The 15,000-nt window shown below is 47.0% G+C and overlaps 1 protein-coding gene across 5 annotated transcripts in view; it reads left to right on the top strand.

Moving 5' to 3' along the window:
• The window catches only part of LOC105905079 (membrane-associated phosphatidylinositol transfer protein 2-like), a 49,142-nt gene that overhangs the window by 17,618 nt on the left and 16,524 nt on the right, over window positions 1-15,000 (top strand). For all 5 annotated transcript variants that reach the window (XM_042708352.1, XM_031571103.1, XM_031571104.1 and 2 more), the window contains exons 7-8: window positions 8,098-8,202; window positions 10,258-10,310. In XM_042708352.1, the coding sequence (XP_042564286.1) occupies window positions 8,098-8,202; window positions 10,258-10,310 (158 nt within the window). The remainder of the gene's footprint in view (window positions 1-8,097; window positions 8,203-10,257; window positions 10,311-15,000) is intronic.

Below are 15,000 nucleotides of genomic sequence, written 5' to 3'. Positions count from 1 at the left end.
GCTGTTCAAATCGGCGAGGAGACAAGCCCGGATTTTGTTTTTATCGCATCGTTGCTACCAGTTGATTGTAGACGTCTTCTGGGTCTAATGCTAATGTCTAATGCTAGGGGTTCAGGTGTAACATACCCTAAGCGTATGCTAATGGTTCCTGTTTAACATACCCTAAGCGTATGCTAATGCTAGGTGTTCCCTAAGCGTATGCTAATGCTAGGGGTTCCGGTTTAACATACCCTAAGCGTATGCTAATGCTAGGTGTAACATACCCTAAGCGTATGCTAATGCTTGGTCAGTGGGTCAGCTGGAAAGCCAGAGGTTACTGCAAGTAATGGGAAGAGTGGTGTGGTAGTCTGGGACATGTAGTCATCAGCGCAGGGAAGAGTGGTAGTGTGGTAGTCTGGGACATGTAGTCATCAGCGCAGGGAAGAGTGGTAGTGTGGTATGGGACATGTAGTCATCAGCGCAGGGAAGAGTGGTGTGGTAGTCTGGGACATGTAGTCATCAGCGCAGGGAAGAGTGGTGTGGTAGTCTGGGACATGTAGTCATCAGCGCAGGGAAGAGTGGTAGTCTGGGACATGTAGTCATCAGCGCAGGGAAGAGTGGTAGTGTGGTAGTCTGGGACATGTAGTCATCAGCGCAGGGAAGAGTGGTGTGGTAGTCTGGGACATGTAGTCATCAGCGCAGGGAAGAGTGGTGTGGTAGTCTGGGACATGTAGTCATCAGCGCAGGGAAGAGTGGTGTGGTAGTCTGGGACATGTAGTCATCAGCGCAGGGAAGAGTGGTAGTGTGGTAGTCTGGGACATGTAGTCATCAGCGCAGGGAAGAGTGGTAGTGTGGTAGTCTGGGACATGTAGTCATCAGCGCAGGGAAGAGTGGTAGTGTGGTAGTCTGGGACATGTAGTCATCTGGCTGGGATTCATCTGGACTCTTCCAACCTTACTAGATATGTTCACATGTATGACCATATGACACACATGTATGACCATAGTTACATTTACATTTAGTCATTTAGCAGACGCTTTTATCCAAAGCGACTTACAAGGATGTATACACATTTGTTTTTACATTTACACTGATGGCACACTGCACATCAGGAGCAATTAGGGGTTCAGTGTCTTGCTCAAGGACGCTTCGACAGGGAATCTTCTGATTACTAAACGACTTCTCTACCACTGTACCACTGTCGCTCTGGCCATATGACAACACTTACAGATGTGAAATATTTAGTCACAGCTATGATGAAAGTCAGGGAGCTCTCTGCCACCAGTATGTGTGTGTGTGTGTGTGTGTGTGCGTGTTTTTTGTGTGTTCTTCTGCAGTCCTCCTAAATGACCTTTGACCTTTCCCCTTTGGCCTGTCACTGCTGACCTCATTCTGACCTCATTCTGCATATTTCCCTCCCGGTGCTGCAGACCAGTTCTCTGGCTACCCAGCAGAGACCCAGCATGCTTTGGGCCTTCAGCTGCCGTAGGAGAGCGGAGTCTGCTGTTCCTGAACCTGCCCACACACACACACACACACACACACACACACACACACACACACACACACACACACACACACACACACACACACACACACACACACCAGACAGCCAGACAGACAGACAGACAGACAGAGGAAGAATTGCGTGTATGCAATTAGGTTTAAACACCTAGAAATGAAGCTCGAGAGTCACTCCAACATACAGCGTGGCTCAGTGACTGTTAGTTAGTTGTGTTCATCGTCCTTCAAGAGAGGATAGCTCAGTGACTGTAGGTTAGTTAGTTGTGTTCATCGTCCTTCAAGAGAGGATAGCTCAGTGACTGTAGGTTAGTTAGTTGTGTTCATCGTCCTTCAAGAGAGGATAGCTCAGTGACTGTAAGTTAGTTGGTTGTGCTGGTTGCCTCCATGTTGAAGCCACTCATGGAGGCAGAGCCAGGGCATTCCACACGGTGCCTTAACCCTCTCCTCTGACTGCTGATTCAGTGCAGTCTTCATGGAACACTTTGTGTGGACGACTAGTGAGAAGAGAGGTCTGGAGCCTCCCTCCCTCTCTCCCTCCCTCCCTCTCTCCCTCCCTCCCTCCCTCCCTCCTCCCTCTCTCCCTCCCTCCCTCTCTCCCTCCCTCCTCTCGCCCTCCCTCTCTCCTCCCTCCCTCCCTCTCCCTCCCTCTCTCCCTCTCTCCTCCCTCCCTCTCTCCATCTCTCTCTCCCTCTCTCTCCCCCTCCCTCCCTCCCTCCCTCCTCCCTCTCTCTCTCTCCCTCCCTCCCTCTCTCCATCTCTCTCTCCCTCTCTCCCTCCCTCCCTCCCCTGCCATCCAGGGGAAGTGCATGATGTTCATTAAAGTGCTGATGGATGATGGATGATGGATGAATTAGAAGTGCTCGAGGATGTAATAACTCCCGTAGAGAGGATTAATATTGTGATTCTGTCTGGTTCCTGTGGCTCTGGAGCCAGAGCGAGTTGACAGCGAGCGTCACCACGGTTACAGGCTGGATGCCCGCTGAGCGCACATTACTGATGAAGTGAATGTATCCCCTGTGCTGTACGTATCTTTGGATGGAACTGTCGGATAAATAAATCAAAATGAATAAATGGAAATGGAAAGATCAGAATTAGATTTTAGGTTTACAGGATTGTGTATGTGTCTTTGAAGCACAAATGTTATATATATGGAGCCCATTTTCCAGGAGTTGTCGACTTTGCAGTCACACACACACACACACACACACACACACACACACACACACACGTACATTTAGCTCCCATCACAGGCCTTCCAGTAGTTCCATTTCTGTGTTCTCGTGACCCAGCCCAGGCTATTCCTGTCCTTTATGTTGCAATCCCAATAGCGTCATAAAAGAGCGCCGTGTGTCATAAAAGAGCGTCCTGTGTCATAAAAGAGCGTTGTGTGTCATAAAAGAGCTCCATGTGTCATAAAAGAGCGCCATGTGTCATAAAAGAGCGGCATGTGTCATAAAAGAGCGCTGTGTGTCATAAAAGAGCGCCGTGTGTCATAAAAGAGCGTTGTGTGTGTCATAAAAGAGCGTCATGTGTCATAAAAGAGCGCCGTGTGTCATAAAAGAGAGCGGTCCACTCTGATGGCTCTGACTCATCCTGACACCTCCTTCCTGCCATTAGCAGTGTCCCCTGACATGTTTGACAAGTGGTCACGGGCCTGTTCAATAAAGCACCACCACTAGATGACCACTAGGAGGTGCTCACGGGCCTGTTCAATAAAGCACCACCACTAGATGACACGGAGGTGGTCACGGGCCTGTTCAATAAAGCACCACCACTAGATGACCACTAGGAGGTGGTCACGGGCCTGTTCAATAAAGTACCACCACTAGATGACCACTAGGAGGTGGTCACGGGCCTGTTCAATAAAGCACCAACACTAGATGACCACTAGGAGGTGGTCAAGGGCCTGTTCAATAAAGCACCACCACTAGATGACCACTAGGAGGTGGTCAAGGGCCTGTTCAATAAAGCACCACCACTAGATGACCACTAGGAGGTGGTCACGGGCCTGTTCAATAAAGTACCACCACTAGATGACCACTAGGAGGTGGTCACGGGCCTGTTCAATAAAGGACCACCACTAGATGACACGGAGGTGGTCACGGGCCTGTTCAATAAAGCACCACCACTAGATGACCACTAGGAGGTGGTCACGGGCCTGTTCAATAAAGCACCACCACTAGATGACCACTAGGAGGTGCTCACGGGCCTGTTCAATAAAGGACCACCACTAGATGACCACTAGGAGGTGCTCACGGGCCTGTTCAATAAAGCACCACCACTAGATGACCACTAGGAGGTGGTCACGGGCCTGTTCAATAAAGCACCACCACTAGATGACCACTAGGAGGTGCTCACGGGCCTGTTCAATAAAGCACCACCACTAGATGACCACTAGGAGGTGGTCACGGGCCTGTTCAATAAAGCACCACCACTAGATGACCACTAGGAGGTGGTCAAGGGCCTGTTCAATAAAGCACCACCACTAGATGACCACTAGGAGGTGGTCACGGGCCTGTTCAATAAAGGACCACCACTAGATGACACACCGGTGGTCACGGGCCTGTTCAATACACACTAGTGGTCACGGGCCTGTTCAATAAAGTACTAGATGACACGGAGGTGGTCACGGGTCTGTTCAATAAAGGACCAAGCACCACCACTAGATGACCACTAGGAGGTGCTCACGGGCCTGTTCAATAAAGGACCACCACTAGATGACCACTAGGAGGTGGTCACGGGCCTGTTCAATAAAGCACCACCACTAGATGACCACTAGGAGGTGGTCACGGGCCTGTTCAATAAAGCACCACCACTAGATGACCACTAGGAGGTGGTCACGGGCCTGTTCAATAAAGGACCACCACTAGATGACCACTAGGAGGTGGTCACGGGCCTGTTCAATAAAGCACCACCACTAGATGACCACTAGGAGGTGGTCACGGGCCTGTTCAATAAAGGACCAAGGACTACCACTAGATGACACACCGGTGGTTTTCAGAAGCTTGCCTGTATATTATATATTACAACACGGCTGGATGATCTCTGGGAGTTCACTGACTCACGGGCACACGCACATATGCACTGTGTGTGTCTTAGATGCTGTCCATCACTTCTGTGTGTTTTAGATGCACACACACACACACACACACACACACACACACTCACACATATTCCATCACTGGAATACGAAACACTGACCTTTGCTTTACAGCTCTGATATTAGCTTGTCATCACCTTGTTTTATCCAGCAGCAGACACACACAAACGAACACACACACACACACACATATACATACACACACATATACACACACACACATACACACACACACATCTACACACACACACACACACACACACACACACACACACACACACACACATACACACACACATATACATACATACACATATACACACACACACATACACACACACACATCTACACACACACACACACACACAAACAAACGAACACACACACACACATATACATACATACACATATACACACACACACACGCACAAACAAACAAACACACACACACACACACATATACATACATACACATACACACACACATATACATACATACACATACACACACACACACACACACACAAACAAACACACAGACACATACATACATACATACACACTCACACACACACACACACACAAAGTTAATAACATGTCATCACTTCTCTACATCTACCAATCAGATCCATGAACGTCTGTAACCCCCCCAGCTGTCCACCCACCCACACACACACACACACACACACACACACACACACACACACACACACACACAGACCACAGGGTGTATATTTTCATTCCTAAATAATGATTGATACATGCCATGAACAGAAATAGCTTTAAAAACTCTTACAGCAAATGCTTTAAAAATAAACAGATGGATAGATACTGGAAATATATAATTAAATAAACTACAAACTCTACCGTGGATGTCTCATGTCACACAGACACACACACACTTACATGTATAAACACATGATGTTTTACATGTGTCAAGTGTACGTTGAGAACTACCATTGTGTGTTTGGCCCTCTAGTTCCTGTGTGGTGGTGTGTGTGTGTGTGTGTGTGTGTGTGTGTGTGTGTGAGTGTTCCCTCTAGTTGTGTGCGAGTGGTTCTTCTAGTTCCTGTGTATCCATATGGCATCAGGTGGTGTTGTGTGTGTGTGTGTGTGTGTGGTTCCTGTAGTTCCTGTGTGTCTATATGGCATCAGGCGGTGGTGTGTGTGTGTGTGTGTGTGTGTGTGTGTGTGTGTGTGTGTGTGTGTGTGTGTGTGTGTGTGTGTGTGTGTGCGAGTGTTTCCTCTAGTTCCTGTGCGTCTACATGGCATCAGGTGGTGTTGTGTGTGTGTGTGTGTGTGTGTGTGTGTGTGTGTGTGTGTGTGTGTGTGTGTGTGTGTGTGTGTGTGTGTGTGTGTGTGTGTGTGTGTGTGTGTGTGTGTGCGAGTGTTTCCTCTAGTTCCTGTGCATCTACATATGGCATCAGGTGGTGTGTGTGTGTGTGGCCTGGACTCTGCTCCTCCAGCTGCCTGTCCTCTCACTCTCGCACTCTGACTCACTCATATTAAGGCCACGCCCCCTCTGACTCATACTAAGGTCACGCCCCCTCTGACTCACTCATACTAAGGCCACGCCCCCTCTGACTCACTCATACTGCCACGCCCCCTCTGACTCATACTAAGGCCCCTCTGACTCATACTAAGGCCACGCCCCCTCTGACTCACTCATACTAAGGCCACGCCCCCTCTGACTCATACTAAGGCCCCTCTGACTCATACTAAGGCCACGCCCCCTCTGACTCACTCATACTAAGACCACGCCCCTCTGACTCATACTAAGGCCACGCCCCCTCTGACTCATACTAAGGCCACGCCCCTCTCACTCATACTAAGGCCACGCCCCCTCTGACTCATACTAAGGCCACGCCCACTCTCACTCATACTAAGGCCACGCCCACTCTCACTCATACTAAGGTCAAAGGTCACTCTGACTCATACTAAGGCCCCTTCATGAAGCTTTAAAGGATTTATGTTGCCTTGCCACGCTCTGTGAATGTACACACATAGATAGATAGATAGATAGATAGATGGATACTTTATTAATCCCGAAGGAAATTTTGGTCATCCAGTAGCTTATACACTTAACTTAACTCACAAACATACATACACAAATCACAGTAGAAAAACAATACACATAGGGAAAAACATGTTCACAGGGAGTGGGGTGTATACAGATATTATACAGATATTACAGTGTGCATTGATTGTGTCAGTGTTGATGTCCACAAGGAAAGTAGTGCAAAGAGTGCAGAGAGATAGTGTTCATGTGCTTGTGTGGATAGTGCAAGGATTGAGTACTTGTGCTTGTGTGTGTGAGGATAGTGCAAAGTGATATAAATAGTAAAGACTGTGCAATGGGCTAGTATAGCCAGTAAAAGAGTAAAAAGATAAAAAGCATTTTACTGTGTGTGTAGTCAACGCTCTGTGAATGTACACACGTGTATTACTGTGTGTAGTCAACGCTCTGTGAATGTACACACACACGTGTATTACTGTGTGTAGTCAACGCTCTGTGAATGTACACACACACGTGTATTACTGTGTGTAGTCAGCTCTCTGTGAATGTACACACACACATGTATTACTGTGTGTAGTCAACTTTATGTGAATGTTAATTCAACAGCATCAAAAGCATGGAGGTCTTAAGCCTCCTTCTTTTTCTCTCTAGATTATTTTAGAAGTGAATGCTGAAGGGCTGTAGTGAATTCTGAAGGGCTGTAGTGTAGTGATTTCTGATTGGAAGAAGTGAATTCTCAAGGGCTGTGGTGTAGTGTATTCTGATTGGCTGTAGTGTAGTGGAAACTTCTGATTGGCTGTGTGTGTGTGAGTTCGCACCACATTTAGTGTTTAACTGCACTCTGACTGAACCCCTCACAAGCAGCTCATCTGTCTGAGTTCATGCATGCTTCAGTGAAATACAGTTAAAGCCTTTCAGTACTCAGGTCAGTGAAATAGAGTTAAAGCCTTTCAGTACTCAGGTCAGGTCTGTGAAATCGAGTGAGAGCCTTACAATTCAATTCAATTTTATTTATATAGCGCCATAACAATACAATTGTCTCTAGGCGCTTTACAGAGTCCAGAGCCTGAAACCCCCTTAGTGCAAGCACAATGGCAACACGGGCAAGAAAAAACTCCCTGTTAGTCAGGAAGGAACCTTAAGCAGAACCACGGCACATAAGGGGGGACCCATCTGCTTGAGGTCGGCCGGGTGGAGATAGGAAGGGGGGAGGGTTGTGTGCCTTACAGTACTCAGGCAGCATACAGCACATTCGAGTATGAAAACAATGTTTCAGAGACAGGATTTTTATTTACATTTCTCAGTCTCTCACACAGTCTCTCACACACACACACACACACACACACACACACACACACACACACACACACACACACACATGCATCGGTAAACTATTTTGGCGTGGCGTCCCCCCCGAGTGAACGTCTGTGTAATTGAGACTGTTGTGACCCATTTCTTTCTTTTCTCTCCATCACAGAGGACTTGTCTGAGAATGAAGAGACCTTCCCCAAAGAGATCACCAAGTGGAACTCCAATGAACTCATGGACAAAATGGATGCTGCTGATTCAGAAGAGACTGCTGGTGAGTGTGTGTGTGTGTGTGTGTGTGTGTGTGTGTGTGTCTGTGTGTGTGTGTGTCAAGGCCTACGACTGCATGCTGAGAGGTAGGGTGTGTCTGTGTGTGTGTGTGTGTGTGTGTGTGTGTGTGTGTGTGTGAGTGTCAGTGTGTGTGTGTGTGTGTGTGTGCGTGTGCGTGTGCGTGTGTGTGTGTATTTGAACAATGATGGACATTATCACCCATAACAGTGGTGTAGGGAACCCCTTCTTACAAGATAAAAGGACTATGTGACCCATAAAGCCTTATGCCAATGGATCCCCTTCATCAGTATGAATGCACACAGAGTGGATCACAGATGTGTGTGTGTGTGTGTGTGTGTGTGTGTGTGTGTGTGTGTGTGTGCGTGTGTGTGTGTGTGTGTGAATGCACACAGAGTGGATCTCCTTCATCAGTATGAATGCACACAGAGTGGATCACAGATGTGTGTGTGTGTGTGTGTGTGTGTGTGTGTGTGTGAATGCACACAGAGATCTCCTTCATCAGTATGAATGCACACAGTGTGGATCGTAAAGTAGTATTTATTGTTACACCAGGTTTTTGTATTGCTCTTAGCTTGACTGTTCTCTCCCTTGTACGTCGCTTTGGACAAAAGCGTCTGCTAAATGACTAAATGTGAATGTAAATGGATCTCCTTCTCCTGTATGAATGCACACAGAGTGGATCACAGATGTGTGTGTGTGTGTGTGTGTGTGTGAATGCACACAGAGTGGATCTCCTGTGGATCTCCTTCTCCTGTATGAATGCACACAGTGTGTAGAAAAAGCTCCTCTGTGATTAAAAAAGCCCAGTGTTGATGAAGCTAAATTATTCTTGAATATGTCAGTGCATGATGGCTGTAATTGTCAATTAGTATAAACATGACAGGCCTGACAGGTGATTAGTATATAATACATGGCCTGAGGTGATTAGTATATAATGCATGGCCTGAGGTGATTAGTATATAATGCATGGCCTGAGGTGATTAGTATATAATACATGGCCTGACAGGTGATTAGTATTTAATATATGGCCCGACGGGTAATTAAAGTGATATCAGGTCTGAAATGAAAACTGCTGGTTAATACAGATATAACTGTAGTCAAGGATTCAAGTCAAGCATTTGAAATGAACACTCTTGACGAATACAAATGAATAGAAATTTGCATCTAAAAAAACTAAGATACCTCTAATATGATTGCTATATCCATGTTTTCTGTACCACAGTCAGCTTCGGGGTAAAATGGGGAGATTTGTTGACTGTGTTTTAAAATGAATGGATCCAGGTTTTAAAAACTAAACTAAACTAAATCTGCCTCATGCAGGGGGATTTCCATGTATTACTCTGCACCTGGCTAACTGTCTGTCACCTGGCTAACTGTCTGTCACCTGTCTGTCACCTGTCTGTCACCTGGCTAACTCTGTCACCTGGCTAACTGTCTGTCACCTGTCTGTCACCTGTCTGTCACCTGGCTAACTCTGTCACCTGTCTGTCACCTGTCTGTCACCTGTCTGTCACCTGGCTAACTGTCTGTCACCTGTCTGTCACCTGGCTAACTGTCTGTCACCTGGCTAACTCTATCACCTGGCTAACTCTGTCACCTGGCTAACTGTCTGTCACCTGGCTAACTCTGTCACCTGGCTAACTCTGTCACCTGGCTAACTGTCTGTCACCTGGCTAACTCTGTCACCTGGCTAACTGTCTGTCACCTGGCTAACTCTGTCACCTGGCTAACTCTGTCACCTGGCTAACTGTCTGTCACCTGGCTAACTCTTCACCTGGCTAACTCTTCACCTGGCTAACGCTGTCACCTGGCTAACTGTCACCTGGCTAACGCTGTCACCTGGCTAACTCTGTCACCTGGCTAACTGTCACCTGGCTAACGCTGTCACCTGGCTAACTCTGTCACCTGGCTAACGCTGGCTAACTCTGTCACCTAGCTAACTGTCTGTCACCTGGCTAATGCTGTCACCTGGCTAACGCTGTCACCTGGCTAACGTGTCTGTCTTTGACTCTAATGTTCTTGTGTTTGTTTCCTGCAGGTGATCTGGGCGGAGACTACACCAGGGCAGCCAGTGAGGAGAGACTAGAGGAGGTGAGTGAGTCCTAGGTTGACCAATCAGAGCATGGCAGAGTCCTAGGTTGACCAATCAGAGCATGACAGAGCAGACAAGACAGTAAGCGACGGATACCAGGGCTGTGGTGACACTGCAGTCTCACTCTGTGTCCTCCATCTTTGTTTGCTAAAGGTAGTGACCGCCTACACTGATGGGAACCCAACCCAAAACACTAGTATTACTGACAGACACAATGACGTGTTCATGTTGACCTGTTGAAAGTGGAAGTACAGAGGTCGTTTTCAGGTTGCTTGGGTACAGTGTGTACTTGGCCTGGCCTCTACCTTGTTGTCTATTTATCTAATGCACAAAAAGTAAAGGTGACGTAAAGGCATACGTTATTACAGCAGTTTCTGCACTGAGGGAGACCATGGTCATGACCTCCAGACACACACACACACACACACACACACACACACACAGAGACTCACCCAGACACACACACACACACACACACACACATACACACACACACACACACAGACTCACCCAGACACACACACACACACGCACACACACACACACACACACACACACACACACAGACACACACACACACAGACACACACTCTCACACACACACACACACACACACACACACACACAGACACACACACACACTCTCACACACACACACACACACACACACACACACACACACACACACACACAGACACAGACACAGACACAGACACAGACACACACACACAGACACACACACACACACACACACACACAGACTCACCCAGACACCGACTCAATGAATAGTTTGATCTTTTGTAGAATCATAATTATGGTGCCCAGTGTGATGATTCAGAGGATTATTGTAGATAAGACTGCACACTTTAGATCGTTTAGATCTTCTGTGTCTCCTCTCCCTGCTTTGAGCACGGCCATAGATCTCTCGTGCTGATGAGGGATGATTAAACAGGTGCATGTACAGTATACACATATATACAGGGTTGAGCAGCCTTCCTGGGGACTGCTGTGGTGAATCAGTATAAATCATGTCTTTTCTTGGGACTGGACTTCTCAGGAGTCAACATAATATATATGAAAAGTATCATGACGCCTGAAGCTGAAGCATTTGATGGGACGGATGTCTGTTCATTTCTCGAGACGCGTGTCGTCCCCCCCAAGAACACGACAGTCATTCTTCTAGTGTTTTGTGTCCCTTTGCGCTTGCTGTAGATGTGCGGCCACGCCTCCATCCCCACCATCTTGGTGACCAGGCACCACCCGTCAGTAAGTAACTCGAGCCTCTGCTTCCAGCGGCGCAAACACGTGGCGCAACAACGCTCACCGCCGCGAGGCGGGCGGGGCCTGTTACTATGGAAACAGCTGCTGTGTGTTGCGGTTCATCCGAAGCCCCTGCTAACCAGCTCTTTCCCTGATTGACTTCTAAATGTGTTCCACTCTGCTAACAGAGATTGCCATTGATTGATGGATGTGTGACTAACACAGCTGGCCAGCAGGGGGTTTTGGGGACCAAGAAACACTCAGCACGACGGGTTCCAAGTGACACGGCGTTGTCTGAGCAATTGGGTCTCGTGTCTGCACCTCCGGAACAGAACCCAGGGTGTTTCCGGAACAGAACCCAGTGTGTTCCGGAACAGAACCCCGTGTGTTCCAGTGCATCCTCTCCCTCCGTCTATGAGTAGAACCCAAGAGAACGTGTGTGTGTGTTTGTGTGTGTGTGTGTGTGTATCTGAAGCCCTACCTTTAACCAAACCCCCCCCTGCCGTAATGACTGCCCCGCCCCCTGCCCTGTGCCCCTCCCCCTGCCCTGTGCCCCTCCCCCTGCCCTGTGCCCCGCCTCCCCCTGCCCTGTGCCCCTCCCCCTGCCCTGTGCCCCTCCTCCCCCTGCCCTGTGCCCCTCCCCCTGCCCTGTGCCCCGCCTCCCCCTGCCCTGTGCCCCTCCCCCTGCCCTGTGCCCCGCCTCCCCCCGTGAGAGTCCCTCTGTGGTCCTCCCCATGGGGGGCGGAGTCAGCCCTGGAGGGACTGACACCTGTGCTGTAGTCTGACGTCTGACTGGGGTGGCAGTGTTGACCTGGGCTAGTGACCTGTGACCTGTGCTAGTGACCTGTGCTAGTGACCTGTGACCTGTGACCTGGCCTGGTGACCTGGGCTAGTGACCTGGGCTAGTGACCTGTGCTAGTGACCTGTGACCTGTGCTAGTGACCTGTGACCTGGGCTAGTGACCTGGGCTAGTGACCTGTGACCTGGGCTAGTGACCTGTGACCTGTGCTAGTGACCTGTGACCTGTGCTAGTGACCTGGGCTAGTGACCAGGGTTAGTGACCTGTGACCTGGGCTAGTGACCTGGGCTAGTGATTGTGTGGTGTCCATGTGTCGTGGCCGTGCGTCTGTGAGTCTGTGAGTCTGGACAGGCCCCTGAGGCAGAGGGGGAAGAGAAGCCGATGTGAAGGAACGATCAGCCTAGGGGTCAGCGGTCAGGGGTCAAGGGTCATTCATTGTGGAACACATCGCAGTCGTTTTGGCAGCGGTGGAGTTAAGTGTTTAAGTTACAGAAGTTTGTATTCTAAGCAGTGGGTTCAGTGTGTCATTCCAGCGCCGTGAGAAAGATAACTCGGTGGCATCCAGTGACTAGTCCTGAGTCAGTCGACATATGTCATTATTGTATGGCTTTATACCACCACTACAAAAAACAAGATGGCCGTACTGTGTTTTGTCTGTTACCAAGGCAGCAGTGTCTTGGGGGCATTCTGGAGCTAAACAAAGAGAACAAATCTGTAATAGAATTTTAAGACCAGTGTCATTTTGTCATTTTGAACCTCTTGAAAGATCTTCACCGGACTCGTACGAATGAAACAAACATACCCTTTACATAATGTGAGGTTGTGTGATTTTCCTGGTCTCACAATTCTCTGTTATGTACATATCTTTTATTCTTTTTTTTCCTTTCATATTGCACTACGTACATCTGTCTGGCTCATAGACATAGTTATTGTGAGGGTGTGCGTGTAAATAGCCCTTGACATGGGGGAGGCAGAAACATCATAAATATAAATAATACACATAAATAACCTTGATTACTGCAATATAAATATAAATAATACACAAAAATAACCTTGATTACTGCAATATAAATATAAATAATACACAAAAATAACCTTGATTACTGCAATATAAATATAAATAATACACAAAAATAACCTTGATTACTGCAATATAAATATAAATAATACACAAAAATAACCTTGATTACTGCAATATATAAATATAAATAATACACATAAATAACCTTGATTACTGCAATATATAAATATAAATAATACACATAAATAACCTCGATTACTGCTTTGTAAGGACCGTATCACTGAGGAATAAAAAAAGTAAGATGTATGCATGAAGAAACGCATGAACACTCCTCTTTAAACCAATCAATTTTGGACCTGAATTGTTGTAAGAAACCTGAATTGTTGTAAGAAACTACAGAGCTATATATAATAATATAGCTAATATATATATATATATATATAACTATAGCTATATCCAAGGCAAATCTAAATGTGTGGGATGGAACTGCATTCCAGTTTGTGTTGTCCACCTAACATAAAATTGAGCTTTCTCTGCATTCAGTACCAGTTGAAGGTCCAAAAGTGAACACGTATCAAGCATGAAAATCAGACTATATATATAAATAAACAGAGAGTTTACAGAGGAGTGAAGTATAATTAAGTCAGCATAACTGTCTCTTCATAAGCATTTGTTATAGATCGTGATCAGTAAGAGATGACTTCATTGACCTAAATTTGTTAACAGAGTTGGCAGTAACATCTTCTAGACTAGAGGCATAAAATAAGTCGTTGGATGGATGGATAGATGAATAGATGGATGGATGGATGGATGGATGGAGAGATGGATGGATGGATGGATGGAGAGATGGAGAGATGGATGGATGGATGGATGGATGGATAGATGGATGGATAGATGGAGAGATGGATGGATAGATAGATAGATGGAGAGATGGAGAGATGGATAGATGGATGGATGGATAGATGGATGGATAGATGGAGAGATGGAGAGATAGATAGATGGAGAGATGGAGAGATGGGGAGATGGAGAGATGGATGGATGGATGGATGGATGGATGGATGGATAGATGGATGGGTGGATGGATGGATAGATGGATAGATGGAGAGATGGATGCTTCAGATCTCCTGGGATGCCCCTCCTCTCTGCTCTGGTCTTTTCCTCTTTGTCCTGTTTTTTCCCATAATTTCCTCTTTTCTACCAAACTCCACGCATCTGCGTTTCTGACCATGTCTTACCCATCATGCATCTGCGTTTCTGACCATGTCTTACCCATCATGCATCTGCGTTTCTGACCATTAGGGGTGTAAAAAATAACCGATACGTATCGATATCCGTTTTTAGCGTGTAAGATTCGACTACATCCCGTATCGGTAATAAAATGACATGAACCGGTCTTCGCCCGATTTAAAAGTTGTGAATCGGTTCACAAGCGTTTGTCTCTCCGTTTTTTTCCCCACGCAAAACACAAAACACTTGACCTGTTGCATTTGATCTCAGTCAGAACAATGACAGCCTGTCATTGGCCAAAGCCCGCATAGCATAAACCAATCAGGCTGTATTCTCACAAATAACGCCAAGACAGATTACAGCTAGCTACGCTAGTAATTTC

Source organism: Clupea harengus, chromosome 7, assembly GCF_900700415.2.
Source record: "Clupea harengus chromosome 7, Ch_v2.0.2, whole genome shotgun sequence".
NCBI classification, from domain to species: Eukaryota; Metazoa; Chordata; class Actinopteri; order Clupeiformes; family Clupeidae; genus Clupea; species Clupea harengus.
The sequence above is the reverse complement of the archived record's forward strand: the minus strand, read 5'-3'. Positions and strand labels throughout refer to the sequence as shown.